Source organism: Lepidothrix coronata, unplaced genomic scaffold (assembly GCF_001604755.1).
Source record: "Lepidothrix coronata isolate B3197 unplaced genomic scaffold, Lepidothrix_coronata-1.0 Scaffold184, whole genome shotgun sequence".
NCBI classification, from domain to species: Eukaryota; Metazoa; Chordata; class Aves; order Passeriformes; family Pipridae; genus Lepidothrix; species Lepidothrix coronata.
In genome coordinates, this window is record NW_016690364.1 from 885,512 (window position 1) to 901,702 (window position 16,191).

General features: G+C 35.6%; 1 protein-coding gene across 3 annotated transcripts in view; it reads right to left on the reverse strand.

The window, feature by feature from the left end:
* Nucleotides 1-16,191, reverse strand: part of ABI3BP (ABI family member 3 binding protein) — a 142,415-nt gene that overhangs the window by 33,004 nt on the left and 93,220 nt on the right. For all 3 annotated transcript variants that reach the window (XM_017830841.1, XM_017830843.1, XM_017830842.1), the window contains 13 exons: nt 15,974-16,048; nt 14,638-14,685; nt 13,675-13,749; nt 12,797-12,871; nt 11,470-11,544; nt 10,764-10,838; nt 8,470-8,544; nt 7,738-7,812; nt 7,213-7,287; nt 5,531-5,605; nt 4,976-5,050; nt 3,811-3,876; nt 3,434-3,508 (listed from right to left, as the gene is read on the reverse strand). In XM_017830841.1, coding sequence (XP_017686330.1) covers nt 3,434-3,508; nt 3,811-3,876; nt 4,976-5,050; nt 5,531-5,605; nt 7,213-7,287; nt 7,738-7,812; nt 8,470-8,544; nt 10,764-10,838; nt 11,470-11,544; nt 12,797-12,871; nt 13,675-13,749; nt 14,638-14,685; nt 15,974-16,048 — 939 coding nt within the window. The remainder of the gene's footprint in view (nt 1-3,433; nt 3,509-3,810; nt 3,877-4,975; nt 5,051-5,530; nt 5,606-7,212; nt 7,288-7,737; nt 7,813-8,469; nt 8,545-10,763; nt 10,839-11,469; nt 11,545-12,796; nt 12,872-13,674; nt 13,750-14,637; nt 14,686-15,973; nt 16,049-16,191) is intronic.

A 16,191-nucleotide genomic window follows, 5' to 3' on the forward strand; every position in this document is an offset into this window, starting at 1 on the left:
CCATATTTGGAGTACAGAAGGCAAAGTATACATAAAATTCAGTTCCTACTTAAAAGTTATATAAACCCATTTTGAAAAACTGAAGTGGCATTAAAAAGATCAACATAACTCCTGGTACAGAACAACTGTTTCACATGCTGGTATTTATAGTACAGCCAGATTGTTAAATTAATATACTTTCTCTATACAAAATAAGTGTATTTGCTTTATAAAAACTGTATATCTAGTATAGTGAGAAGATGCATTGCAACTTCATCATGTTTGTGGTGACCCCCCCCACTCTTACTCATGACGTCATGAAAAACCTGTGAAATTTAATATATTAAAAATAACCCCTCAATATTACATTAATTATCAAATTCCAACCCTATTCCAACAAAATTTAATCACTTCAACCAAAGATTTCATAGGTTTATAATATGGTTCTCAATTGGTTTTGACATTACACTAGTATTTTAATGTCATGAAACAGATAATTTCTCAATTACTGGAAATATTCATGGGGTCTGGAACATGTCTAAACTAACCACTGTGTCTTTAATAGCAGGAATACCATCAGAGGAGTGGATCATTTTAAGGGAAGTAAAGGAAAAAGTGCTCGATAAAATAAAACTCAAAATACCTTTATACTTGAATTCCTCTAGAACTTGACAATACACCCAAAGTTTAAAAAATAAAAAGAAAATAGAACACAAAGATAATGGGTATTATAAAGAAAACCAAGTATCTCTCTGTTTCACAAGGAAAATGGAAATGTTGTTTAAAATTTGTTTGCTGACATTTGTCAGGAAGTTCAATAGATCAGGAGCAGTTTTTAAAAGATTAAGTATAAATTAAAAAATAACTCGGTATGCTAAGTTACGTACACAAAGATAAATATGAAAAGACATCTCAATAAAATTATATTCTAGAGAAAAAGGCTAAAACTTGGCAAAAAACCTAAAAGGAATGCTAGTCATGAGGAGGTAATCTCTGCCTCTTTTCCACAAGCAAGTTTACCACCTGGCACTACAGCTAGCCAGGAGACTGAAAAGCCTGCCAGGAAACCAGCCACAATCCCATGTGCTGATGCTGGAAAAAACAAATTCTGCTTATCATCTGGGCCCTGCAGCTTCCAAGCAGACTCTCCATGGGGTGAAACATCTTTGCACTGAGGCTAATGAGTCCAGTAAGGAAGAAGGAATGGAGTACATTCAATAGCAGTGTCAGTCCAGCAAGGAATTAAAAGTTAAAACTGATGTTTAAACAATATAGTAACTAACCACAGCTCTTCAGTAAATGTGCTCTTCTTCAGAGAAAGAATAAACGATAAAATGTCTAAAGGTAAACCTGAAAACATATTTTTCCTTACAGGCCAATTAAGGAGTCTGTTCAGGTTAGATCAAAAGTTAAGTATTTTGATAAACTAATCACAGAAAATAACATTTTCATCATGAAGAAATTAACTTCTTCAGATCCAAAAATCCTCAGGATATCTTAAAATATTATAACACCTTCAGGATGTTTCTTTAACTTAGAGGAAAAGAGACTGATGTAGCTTGGTAATGGAAAATAATACTGAAAGTATCATTTTACAGAAGAATTCTAAAAAAAGTGTTTTCCAGTGAGTACATATAGCATGCACAGTAAGAAGCAGTCTTGTGATGACTTTTGACATTATCTATCACAATGAAGCTACAGCTCTTCTGTAATAGTGCAATGGGCACTACCATAAAGAGATGGAAATGATGACAGCTGGTGGGCACACCAAGAAGAGCATTTAGAATAGGATTGCTTAAAACAGTGCTTTAGCACCCAAACCAGCATTAAGCACAATAAACTACATGTAACAATTTACACGCTCACTATTATGTTTAGACTACTGATTTACTCAGCATGCATTCATTTTTGTTGGGTTTTTTTTATAACCTACAAATACCCCTGCCAAGTTTACAACTATGTGGGAGAAGAGAAAAGCTTAATATACTGTCTAACATAATTGTATATTTGTGCATAATTTCATAAAGTGATCACCCCAGGAGACCTGTGTACATTCTGCCTATTTCAGGAATCAGACATCAGAAGGCTCATTTATAAGAAGATTTCCAACACAAGGAAAGAACAAAGCTTTCTGACCCACAACTACTGACATTGGTCATTTAATACTGTAACTGGCTCTGGTGTCCTGGAATGTGATGGGCTCATTCATTGACCAGAGGGACTATGAAAGGTCAAAGAGCACATAAGTCCAATGAAGCCATTCACTCAGTGTGTAATACAGAAGAGTAGGTCTTGTTCTAAACAGGTTAAGTTCAATCCAATTTAAATATACAACCATCTCTTCTGAGTTTGTACCATTTCTAAAAACATCGTGGGCTTTTCAAAATTATGTATGGGAAAAAGTAGTTGAAGTCATTCTGTGATCAGCAACAGGTATTAAATTGCCAAAGGTACTAGAGGGAAACATTACACAGACAAAAATGTTTAGAAGAGATGGTATATCATTCAGGTTATCCTAATCTAGCTATCACAAAGCAATGGAATGGGACAGTAGCAGTATCAGTAGTGGGTGAACAGCCAAAAGTTTGCTCTAAATATGTGTATTATATATATTTATTGATATATTTATTTATTTATTAATTCATAATATGTATTATTTTAAACTTGCTTTGTTGATGAAGAATCCCAAAATTATGTATTTAATTAACCAATGGCTGTATTAAAAAACCAAGTGTTTATATTGATGTAATAAATTAATGCTTTATTAAATAAAAAATTACAGATTCTTTATGAGTTAACACTGACAACATTATTTTGATTGGATTGAAAAATCAAGTACAATTGAAAAAGGACAAATGATTTTTCCCCCAACCAAACCCATATTTTTTATAAATCTTTCTGTTTAGGGATGTATGTTATCTCTGTGTGTAAGGATACGTAAATTGAAGTTCTCACTCTCCTCTATCATCCATCAATTTGGAATTCTTTGATGCTGAAGTATTCAAGCCTGAATACTCTACAGTCCAAATACTGCATGGTCTGAGTAAGAACTGTTCTGGTGTGAACACATCACGTGCATAGATAGTAGCTAGCAAGATATCTGGTTTAAGACTTTCCTACCAAGCCTCCTGATTTGGACTCAAACAACTGGGTGACCCTTTTCAACAGTGTTTTCCAGTAATTATCTTGGACCTAACATCTAGAAAACATTAGTAAACAGTAGCCACATAATAATCTATCTGTAAGTTTACACAGACTGTCAATATAATTTCACAGTGACTCTCAGGAATTCCATAACATGATCAGCAGCAGCAATTACACATGGTACTCTGAGGAATTAAATTCTGTAACAAAACACAATGAAATATTTTGCAGGGCTCAAGATGATTTGAGGAAGTCACATTCATGTCTTTTCCAGATAAGCTATAAAAACCCCCAAAAAATGCAGCTCTACCTGTTGTTGGCACAATCCACTGTGGCAGTCCAGGTGCTTTTGTTCTGGCTGGTGCTAGTGTGGTTTTACTAAAAACTGTGAGAGAGTTAAAAAAAAAAAAAAGAGAAAGATGAGAAAAAAAGTTCCACGAGAAGAACACCCAACAGGTTTCTATGTGATGGCTACAATTCCACACTAGAGAAGAAAAAGTAACACCTAGTGTGATGACACACACAGTTCTGGTTTCTGATTTGAAGAGGCTTTACCTGTAGACTTATTAATTGATTAAAAAATACCCTTTTTTTCTCCCAACAACACTTTAAATTCCACTGAGAATAGGGGAAATTAATTAATTAATTAATCTCCTTCCCATCCCAGATTGAATAAACAATTATTACCAGGTCTAGTCTGTGATTTATCCGACGGCTTTGGTCTTGCAGAAGTGAGACGTGTTTTATGAGGTGCTAAAAGAAATAAGGTTCTGCTTAAATGCTGTGTAAAAGAACACCAATAGTGCAGTGCAATTTGCCAGAAAAAAAGGTCCATGCACCAATGTGATACAGCAAAATGGACACATGAGAGTTCTATGAATTCCAACCCAAAATGCATGTTGAAAATGCTAGTTTCTTTAGTGGTCAGATGACTCTATCATGCAGTCTGACCAGTTACATTCATGTTTAGGTTTAGGAAAAGATATAAAATATTTACAGCCAGTTACCCAACTGTATATGGATACAGAGTTAGCTCTGCAAGGTATCCATGGCCTTAAGACATTTAATTAGGTTCTGTAAAAAACAAACAAACAAAAAACCTCAAAATAAAACACCACACTGGAACCCCCAAGCAAAATACTTAGATAAAACCATGAAACAGTGAATTATTGCTGAGAAAACAACCAGAAGCATTCAATGCAGACACTGTGTAAGACAGCTGAAGCACAGTGTCATCATCAAGGTTGAAATCAGAAGACTTCAACCTTTTCTTATTGTTGCCTTTCACTTGCAAAATAATTTTGATAAGGTAGTTGTTACAGTATCTGTGTGAATCACATCAAAAGCTGAAAGCATAAGACACTGTTGTCTTTCACACAGTTATCAACCTCTGTAAGTCAGCTTTTTAAATAAATAGAGCTGGCTATTTGATATTCAAATCTAATAACCATTCTATCCATAACACTTAATCCAGCCTCTCTGAAGCATCAGAGAAAATACTTATGCAGTACAGAACATATTACTCAGTTTTGACATTTAGATTCGGGAAAAGTTTTACAGATTTAGATTTTATAAGGTAAACGGTGGAAGTTAGTTACATCTATATTTGCAGCACTATACATCTGTCTCATAGTGTTTAAAAGCTTCATATCATCTTTGATACAATACTGATTAAACCCCATTTTCAAAGCACCAAAAATGTTTGATAAGGGGGAAAATAAATTTTCATGTTATGTATTTGAAATGGTTTTAAAGGTAATAATGAACTTATAATTAAATATTAAACAGTACTGATTTTACTTCAGATTTACAGACTCTCAATACAACAACTTAAGAGAATCTTAAAAATTACCTGTATTGAACCATGGAATTTCAGTTGCTTGAGCAATTTTTGGCTTGGGTGAAATGTGGTATGTTTCATTGGGAACTGAAAATGGAGATATTACTGCTTATCAAGTGCAAATTATTTCCTTTTAAACATAAGACACCACAGGTGGAAAGGAAATTCAAATTGTCTTTGTGCAGATCGTAAACAAGAGTCAGTACTAGAAACCTGTCTGAAAATCATGCTTTTGTACAGGAAAAAGACTTTTCAAGACTGGAAGATATATTTCATTAGTAAGTCAGACAAAATCAGAAAAGATGATCAGACAATGCCTTTTTACATGACTCCTCAGCCTTGTACATGAGGTACTTATTTCTAGAAAAGATTTCATGAAGAAGAAACGTGCCTGGAAAATTAAAACCAGCAATACTTTGTACATGCACTGGAATGTAACTAACAAATGAACATGACATAAAGACATATTGAGGTATTTCTGTTGATTAAAGTGTAAGTTTAGCTATATAGCAAAAGCAGAGAAAGTAAAGTTTTAAGAAAAATAAACTGACATAATATTCTCATTACCCAAAGGTATTTTGGACCCATCAACAACATGAACTGTAACAAGGTTAATTGATCCCAGGTGTGTTGCCTTTGGAGCTATAAAAAATAAACCATTGTTCTGTGAGAAGGGAAATTAAAGAAGGTGGATTTCACAAAGGATCTGTCTCCATTATTTCCTAAAAACCTATCTACACATCTGCTAAGACAATTTTAACAGATATGAGACAGAAACATGTTCTGATTAGTCTGGATGTATTTTCATGCTGACAGCCAGACAGTGTAATGATTGTTCTGGGCCCCCACTAACTTCAGAACAAATGCCCTAAAGGTGGAGTTCTGACAATCTTTGGTCTTTTTCATACTTAGTATATTAACTTACTCTTCCATAAAACATATCTAAAAGCTCGTAGTAACATATTTATCTTTCAGACCTCATTCAAACTTGATTGAATTTGTTGAAAGATATCTAAATTACTGAATGAAGAGGACAGACTGGCAGGCAGAGACACACACTACATGCCTCTTTGTCTTTCAGAAATAAGGTTAAAATATGGAAGCTGGAAAATAACCTACTTATTAGCATAAAGAGCAGTGGCTAAATGGTGACATTTGTACTTAACAATAACAATTTTTTTACTGTTCTTCCTAACAGTAGTTTGTTTTGCACATACACAATTATAATTATTTAAATCTTAAAAGAATAAACCTCTAAATTTTGTTTTCTAAAATTCTTTCCCTGAAACTAACTTTGTAGTGGTACCAAAAATGGCACTTGTTAACTATGACATGATTGGAAATAGGTCTTATTCGACCGAGACTTGGAATCTAACTTGGTTACTTAACAGCCTTTCAAAATAAGGCATTTAGAACAGAAATGTTTTTCATGAACTGTTCAGTTTGATGTTCATAGTAATATATATGTACGTATAGCATATACGCATGTATATATAGTTCTTGAATGAATAGGGTGTCTGCTTAAATTCTTTTTTGGCTATGAAAAAAAGTACCAGTCTAAGGTGAAAAAGTGTGCATGAAGTTACAAAACTATTCATTGAGTGATTTGCCTTAAACTAAAATATTATCAGTTCTGTTGTTAGACCAGAGAGGAAGAAAGATTAGGAGCTGCTCTTATAACCATGTTGTTACTCCTCCTCTAACTATATTTTTCTCCTGTAACCTTCCTACTTGGCAATTTTTATTGAAATAGTTCACACCTAGGTAAAGCTGAAGTATCACCGTCCTTCGTTGTAACGGTGCATCCCTGAATGTACTGAAGTTACTGCAAGAAGTCACTGTGCTGAAGACACTTATACTCTCAGCATCTACTATCTTGGACTGAGATTCTGTAACCCGAGTTTCAAAAGTAATCGAGAAATTGAATCAAATGTATTTAGGCTAATAAAATCACCCAAAAGAAAAGAACTTTGTGAATGTGACCACAGAAAAATATTTTTATTAAAATTAATTGAATTCCTCGTATTTTTAATGGCTACTAAACCTGTCCAGCTGCTCTCCATGGAAATGGATGCAATTCTTGGGCACTCAGTTTCATATAATTTATTAACATACTCTCAGCTGAACTATGATACCAATTTCTGTCTACTTATTATGCATGTCCCATGACTGCAGTACTCAGTGACAGCCGAAAATGTAACTAAGGCAGTGCCACAATAACACTTCTAAAGTTACAAACTGTAAATTACCAGGTTTAGTTTGTGGTACTTCTGGCCAGACAGATGTTTTGGGTTTGGAAGGAATGAGCAGTGTTTCTTTTGGAGCTGAAAGAAAAGGAAAAAGGCTATTATTGTGTTCTTCAGGAGTCATGATCCAATGCCATATTTAGCCCACAGAAAATGCATGCCTCAAATGCCTGAAAAAAAGACAATAACAATTCCATGGCTTTCTGGAACCTGAAACAAAATGACTATCCAAAACACAGAAAAGTCTCAGCAGTGTGGCTAAAATTCTTGGTCTAAAAGAAAAATTTGACATTAAATTTGGTTGGAGATCTGACAAATACAGATTTCTGACTAGACATAAGCTGTAGGCTATTTTTGCTTTACGTCTAAAGTAGAAATGAGAATCCTCTATACTAAGGTACATGCATGTGGTAGCAGAAGGAAGGACAGTGAAATGGTGTTATATAAATACCCATCTGTGTTCTCTAGAAATTTCTCAATTGAAAAACTGGAAATACCTGCATCTTAACTTTAAGAAAACTTATTTACCCATTGTTGCCTTTGAATGCCCAGTGGTAGTAGAAGATTTTGTAATAATTGGTTGTGGAGTTGTCTGATGTATTGCTGTTAAAGAGAGAATGTGAAGAATCTTAGAATATTTATCTAATAGAAACAAATAGCACTTGCACTATTTCTAGAACTTGCAAAATGCCCCAAACTAAGGAGTAACAGAATATCTTGAAAATCAACTGCTGACAGATATAGTTATCTTTCTATTAACTTCTGCTATACATTCCCTTAATAACAAAAATGGGAAGCCACACAGCCCCTTCTAACTATTTTTAAAGCTAATTTTGTTCCAGTATAGAGTACAATGTAAGTTGCTAACTGCACAAGCACATTACAAAGGAATTCTGTTGTGTTTTATGAAAAGAAAAAAAAAGTGCTCACAGAGAAGCATCCCTGATTAGCAGGAAGTAATCAAAGAGAACTCAATCTATCTAGCCGCTGAAATTTGTCAATACCCACATTACTACATTTTAGTCATCATTTGCTATGTGTAATAGAAAGGAGGGAAAACGTTTTTTATTTTATATTACATATCTTACTATTATTTTCAGTGTGATTTTGACATATTTTGGTTTGATTGTCTTAAGTGTCATGCATCTGCTTCAGCAAAAAACTGGCTATTAATAATTCTATTAAGAAGCACAAAACCTGAGGCTAAGGGAAAGAATGATTAAATGCAAGCAGATAAAATTAAAAGAATGACTCCATTACCAGGTTTGGTGTGTGGCACTCTTGATTTTTCAGTTGTTTTTGGTCTGGTATGAATGAACTGTTTTTCAGTTGGAGCTGGAATAAAAACAAACAGTACCCAGAACAATAATTGAAAAAACACACTGCTTTCATAGCACACAAGGATCATAAGTACAATCTGATCTGTAATAAGGCAAATTATGCAAGGGTAAAGCTGAAAATCAATCAGTTGGAATTCCTGCAAAGAAAGGAAAACAAGTTAAATGGCCACTTACACAAACACACTTCTAGAAAAATATATATACAAATTTCTAACTTTGCATCAAGTAGTGAAGAATATAGTCATGAACATCACACTGTAAAGTAATGGGACAAAACCAGACAGTAGTAGTCTACATCTTCCTCATCTGCCATACATGGGTATCTAAGGACAGGCTCTATTTTTCAGTGGGGACTTTGTATCAAACTTGATTTATAAATTAATTTTTTTTCTATTATATGGGAATGATTTAATGTTGTTGTCTTAACACTCTTCAGTTTAAAATTCTTGTAAAAAGAAAGGTAGGAATCATTTACTGAAAGAGGTTATCTTAGCTCTTGCTAGTTTGTGGTCCACACCAACATAAGAGGTCCCAAATGCCTTAGCCTGTGCATTCTTCATCCCCCTTGTTCTGAAGAATCAATTTTCTGCATACAAATATTGCATCAGGTAGCCCCAGATGTGTTCAACAGGACACCTACTTCATAAAGTTCTATAAAGAGATATTGGTTGAATACTAACCACAGTGTCAATGCACACAGGGAATATATATTAAACTAGAGACATGATGAAAAGCATTTCTAATTTCCCCCTCCGCAAAAAAGAAAAAAACCCATAGTTTTAAGCCAATAAATAGCTATTGCTATTTCATTAATGGTACCATTTCATTTTCAGAAAAGCAGGGTCAATATGTACATGAAACTGGGGACAGAGAACTGATTGTTAGGAAAGATTGCTCAAGCAATACTTGCACTGCCAATACTGCTTGGATTCAGTGACCCTTAATTGGTCCACATCTGAAATTCAGTTAAGAAGAAACAATAGTCAGCCAATGTTTCATATATTTAAGCAAGTTTCCCCAGCGTGGGTGACTAGAAGTCAGCAGAGTGGATGGTTTCAAGAATTAGAGGGTCACCTAGCTGGTCTGTATACTTTATGCTATACTTGATACCTTATAATTTTCTTCTGTAAAATTATACCATGAAGAGTTGTGTTGGCTGCAGCTGGAAAAGTTAACTTTCTTCACAGTAGCTGGTATAGGGAGGTGTTTTGGATTTGTGCTGAACATAGGGTCGATAATATAGAGACGTTTTTGTTGCTGTTGAGCAGCGCTTGCACAGAGCCAAGGCCTTTTCTGCTCCCTGTACTGCCATGCTGGCAAGGAGACTGGGGGTGCATGGGGGTTGGGAGGAGACACAGAAGGGACAGGTGACCCAAACTGACCAAGGGGATCACAGAATCACAGAATAAGTGGAGTTGGAAGGCACCCACAAGGATCATCGAGTCCAACCCTTAGCCCGGCACAGGACCATCCCCGAGAGTCACACCATGTGCCTCAGAGTATCGTCCAAACAGTTCTTGATATTCCAGGCCATACGACATCATGCTTAGTATATAAAGCTGGGGGGATGAAGGAGTAAGGGGAAGTTTGGAATGATGGTGTTTGCCTTCCCAAGTAGCTCTTACGTGTGATGGGGCCCTGCTTTCCTGGAGATGGCTGAAGCAGGTAAGAATGGTAAGCAGGGAATTAATTCTTTGTTTTTCTTTGCTTGTGTGTGTGGCTTTTGCTTCACCTATTAAACTGTCTTTATCTCAATCCACGAGTTTTCTAGCTTTTATCCTTCCAATTCTCTCCCTGATCCTGCTGGTGGGGAAGTGAGCAGGTGGCTGGTGGGGGCTTAGTTGCTGGCTGCTGTTAAACAACAACAGGAGTGAAGAAGAATCGTATTTTAGAATGACATTATCCATACTTCAGAAGAAGAAGTTACAAGAATTGCTACCTCTCTTTAAATAAAGTCCCCTTTTACTGGAAAACAGATAATGTGGAGGAATTGCATCATCCTGAGTAGAAGGGCTAGAAGATGAGGAAAAAAACCTTTGGAAGTAAATGGGCTCATGCACTATTACCCTTATCGCGACTAAAGAGTAAGTAAATATCTAGAAGCAGAGAAAAATTCATTATTAGTTTTTAATAAAATGTAATGAGTTCTCTCTAAGATGATCTGCTCTAAAAAGAATGAAAAATAGAATAATTATTTATGAAATACACGATTACCCAATGTTGCCTTTGTTCTTTCAGGAATACGAGGAATCATAGTAGTGTCTGGTTCACCAAAAGTTGGAAAGATTTCTGTTGGAAAAAATGTCAATAAATTATCTGAATAATGAAGAGAATCTCCCTTTCCCTCCCATCTCCCTAAAAAAATCTTTCAGCACTATACTGTATACACAAGGAAAGGGAACAGCAATGGGCATTACCCTCAGAAATTTATGGTTACAAAATAATAGTAACAACCCTTCAGTGAAATCACCGGTTATCACAGATCAGTCAGATGTGTTGATGGGGAGTCACATAATCAAAATATAACTGAAGGGTATCCTCAGTCTAATCTGGACAGAAATGTGTATATAAAGAAAAAGTAATGCAACAACATTAAGAGGTTTCTCTCATAAGAGTTTCAAAAACATGTTGCAAACTACTGAAGTGTATTGCTCAGATGCAAGCTGTGGATAACTTGTAATCCTTGATTAAGGCATACATGCCACTACTATTTCTTCTGGCAATATCTGCATAAGATGAAAAAAAACTTGAACTGCTGAAGTTGCCATCAGTAGGTAGGACTTAATTGCAGCACTGCAGAGGTTTTTTAAGCTAGAATGATACCCAGATAACAGCAAATGCACTGCTGACAACTCACCCACCACCCACCCTCAAAGCAGTTGCTCAGTTATCAACCCTGGCAAAAGACCAGATAATTTACCAGGCTTCCTGTGTGGAGCATCTGGGATGGGAGTTGCTTTAGGTTTAAAGGGAATATACTGTGGTTCTTTAGAAGCTGGAAAGAAAGATCTGGTTTAGGGATTTATACTTTTCAGAAATTAGATAGGTTTATTTCAGAGGCACTGCATGTGTCATGTTTGCTAACAAAATCAATCCCTGCATAAGAGACTGAAAAATCAAGTGTCAGATACATACAGAAATTTAAGGAGAAAAGAAAATCATGAATGAAAACATGGGTGCAAAATTGATCAAGTAAGCAAAATCTGGTGTCAAGCAACAAAAACTGAAAGAACACAGACAACTACAGTGGACATGTTTCCACCTGTATTTCAAAGCTCATAACTGCAATACCCATGGCATGCTTGTCTCCTACAAGTGTCAAAGTGTCACACAATATGTGTGACAGGGAAAGCAATTTTCTGTGAAGACAACAAAACAGCTAGAAATCTTTCAATACCTGGAACAGAGTAAAGTTCAATAAGTACAAAAGAAAACAAATCAAAACCACAAACAGATAATGTGAAAACCAGACTAATGATATGTAAGCATTGATCCAAGGAGCAGGGAAGAAATAACCATGATCAGCTCAAGCTAACAAATTTACCTGTTGTTGTCTTTTGTTGTTCAACTGTAAATGTACTAGGTGCCAAAACTTCATAAAAAACATGATTACACACCATTAAGAGTACATATAAGCAAAAGGGTAAAAATACTCCCTTTTACATGAGTGATTTATTTTCAATTTGGAACACATATTTTTTTCCAATAAATTATTTATTTATGAAATTAGTGAATGTACATTCACTCAAAATAATGTTCAACTGATACTTTCAGAATCGTTATGTGTTACAGAGGTTTGGCAGTTCATGGATATGTAAATCCCTATTAAGTATATTTTAAGGGTCAAATTCTATTACCAGGTCACACAATCATATGAGTGGTTTGAGTTACAGCTATTTTTAGAATCAAACATGAACCATACATCGTTTTCTCTAAGCACCTTTTGACAGGCACCAAAGAGATGCAACTTCTTCCAACTTCTTATAATGTTTGTATGTTGTCTACCCTGCTATACAGATTATTCATCAGTGATAGCTGTCATGTGGCTGAAAAGTATAGATAATTCATCAAAAATCAGACTTTAAAAAGAGAAATCAGCTCTATCTTCCTTTAAACACCTATATAATAATCATTAGAAAATGTATTTGTAATATGAAGAGATGTTAATCAACATTTGATTCATTGAGGAAGGACAACTTAAAAGAAACAGTGAATATTCAAGCACAACAAAACAACAATGTATTTACCAGGTTTTGTGTGTGGTACATCTGGACCTGGTGATGCCCTGGGCTTGGAAGGGACTCGTCGACTTTCCTTTGGACCTGTGAAGCAGAGAAAAGTTTTGAATATGTTATTGAGGATGATAATTCTTGGACCTATGAAGATGTGCAAAGTTTTGAATATGTTCTTGAGGTTGATAATTCATCATATGTCTTTAGATTATTCCTGACAGGAGATTAATTTTCTACTAAGAAATTTTTTAGAAATTACTTCTGTCATTTGAAAATAATCACAAAGAGATCTCCTGTCAATGCAATGAATATTATGTCTGTGCAAAGACTAAAGTGACTTCTATAGTGCAGTGTCAGATTCACTCTTCACTCTACTCAGCAGTTTTGAACAGAACTTTCTGCAGAGTAAACTGCTGTAGTTCTAACACTTCCTCTAATTGTGCTTCTCAAGTGTTTCATATTCCAAAAATCTACTGCTCATTTAAATCAACTTTGCATTAAAAAAAATTCTACAGCAAAGCAGCCAAAGCAGAAGAAACATGGAAACTTACCAGTAATTTTCAAACAGAGAGAACTACTTCCAAAGTTTTGGGAGCAGGAAAGTACTGTAATTTTACACTTGTAATCGAGTAACTGAAAAATACTTATACTTCTCTCACACTCTATGGAAATTAAGATGCGAATTTTTCTGTGTGCAAGGGTTCAAGGTGAGTGTTAACCCACACATCTCTATCATTTTATGTTATTGACATGTATAAATATATAGCTGATTATCTTGTTCCATGACAGCTATATAGCATAATTTGATTATGACAGTGGAACTCCTCAATTTTGAAAATTCTCAAACTGATGAAACTTTCATGCACTAAAGGGCAAAATATTGATAAGCTTACTTGCTCTAGTTGGAGGAACACGTGGACTGGGTGAAGTTTTAGGTTTGGAAGGCCCTGGACGTGTATCTTTAGGAACTGAAAGAAAGAAACTGGGTTAAACATTCCTGAAGTTTTCCAAGGTATCAGTGTCAACTACCACCCACAACAGTCAATAAAAACAAAACAAAGATTTGAACCAAAGGTATTTTTATGGAAGTGATGCAAAAGGGAGGTTTTTTTAACAAAATCAGATTATAGTGAAAAGAAAAAATCTTCTGTGACAAAACAACAACTAAGCATGTGATAGAATTACTGGTTCCATTTAAGAAGAGGATTTAAAAAATAAAAGAAGAAGAAAACAGAATAAGTAGCTTCAAATACAAAAGACACCACTGCTCTGTAATGGAGGTTGTCCTGGAATGATGCACAGTACCAGATGCAAGTGACAAAAAAATCCTTAGTCAAATGGATCTGCCTCAAGCAATCGCATGACCCAAGATCACTGGAGTAATTGTTTTCTGACAGTGAAATTGAGGTTTGAGTGAAATGGAATAATTTTTCAGTCCTCTATGATGGACTGAATTTCATTTCATAATCTAGAGGGGAAGGGAAGCAGAGAAAGCAAGCTTGCAGCTTGCAATTCTGCAGATCTGCTCTACCCCAATCATATGACCAACAGAAACCATGCCTCCTCTACAGTATGACTGAGGACATATAAGTTAGGGTCCTGTTCTGATCTACCTTCTGCCTCTTATCATTAAATATTGAAGAAAATTGCCCTATGTTCTGTGTATAACAACTTGAAAGGAACAAGGGATTTCCTTAATTGTTGTGCAGAAAATAAAAAAAGTGACAGAGAACCTTGACTGTTAAATTATTAAGGAACATGAAAAGAAAGGTGACAAATTTTTGTAGGTCTACTCTTAATGATTTGTGCTGAAGAAGAAAGAAAATATGACTACTCAAACAAGAAAGCATCATTACCTATTGTTGACTTTGGTTTCTCAGTTCTAAACTTAATTGGTTCCAGAACTGTATTAGCAAAATAAAACAACAAAAACAAGTATTACCAGGAACAATCAAAATATTACAATCACTGTCTCCACGATAATCATACCATCCCTGCTACAGCTGATGACAGATGGTCACTTGTCCCTGAAATTCAACACTTCAGAGTATTATGCTGCTCAGAATTGCCTCCAGTTCAAGGTAATAGCTCTAATACAGAACAGATCCCAAATATAAATCTGAAGCTTTTGTAAAAGCCACAAAGAGACTGTGGGTGTTTTTTACCTTCATCTTTGTACACTTTCCTGACTTATTTCAAGAGGGTTTTGTTTCAAACAATAGCTGCAGACTTACTGGGGGAAAAAGGAACCCGAGTTATCATCTCTCTGCCCATTTTTTTCAGCAATACCATCTAATACTGCATTTACTTTGGGTACCCGTACTGGGTCTGGGTGGGACAGAGCCTATTTTCTTCATAGCAGCCCCTGTGGTACTCTGTTTTAAATTCGTGACTAAGAAAGTGTTGCTAACATACCAGTGTTTTAGCTGTTGCTGATTATGGCTTGTTCCAGCATCAAGGAGTTCTCTGTTTTTAACTCTGCCCCCAAGTAAGTAGGCTGGGGGTGGGCAAGATGCCAGGAGGGAACACATCCAGGACTGCTGAACCAAATTGACCAAAGGGATATTCCGCCTCGTATAATGTTATGCTTAGCAGCAAAACTTTCCTAAAGGAAAGTTGCTCCCAGATTGGCACTGCTCTCCTAGTGGGATGTGGTCGGTGGTATCACTTGGTTCCCCCCCTCCTTTATTTATCCTTCACTTGTTAAACTCTCTGTATGTTGAGCTACAATTTTTTTTCTCCCTTCTGCTCCTCTAATTCTCTCCCTCAAACCACTGTGGGGTGGAATGAGAAAGTGGCTGGTGTGTGCTTAGTTGTTGGCTAGGGTCAACCCTCTACAATACCTCATGCAACAGCTGTGAGTTGCATAACTTACTTTCTCCATCCTTAACTAAATAAAATGATACCCCTCCTTTTCATCTTCACTTCACCAAAACAAGAAAATTCACACAGAAAAGACCTATTTTCACTGAGAATTGTACAGAAAATGCTCGCTGTTGCAGTGACTTAAAATGTAGCAAAGAACTGTAGACCGAGACTTTAAACTTAAAAGGTTGCTTATAAATTCCAAAGTTTTATCACACAAGGAATATATGTGCAAGGGATACATATAAATCTGAAGCTCCACTGATCACAGTAGATTTCATAAGACACACATATCAGTATGAAAATGTAAAGAAACAATGTACTTGCCAGGTTTTGTTTGTGACATCTCTGAGCTTGGTGATGTTCGGGGTTTGGAAGGAACACGGTGTGGTTCCTTAGGGACTGAAAAAAGAAATAATTTCAAGAACTCATCTTGACAGAAGACATAATGTTAAAAAAGAATATATGCCTTTGGGACCCTCTGGAAACATCAAAAACTTGAGTAATGGAGATATATGAAAGCTTGAAACAGTGCTGATGGAGAA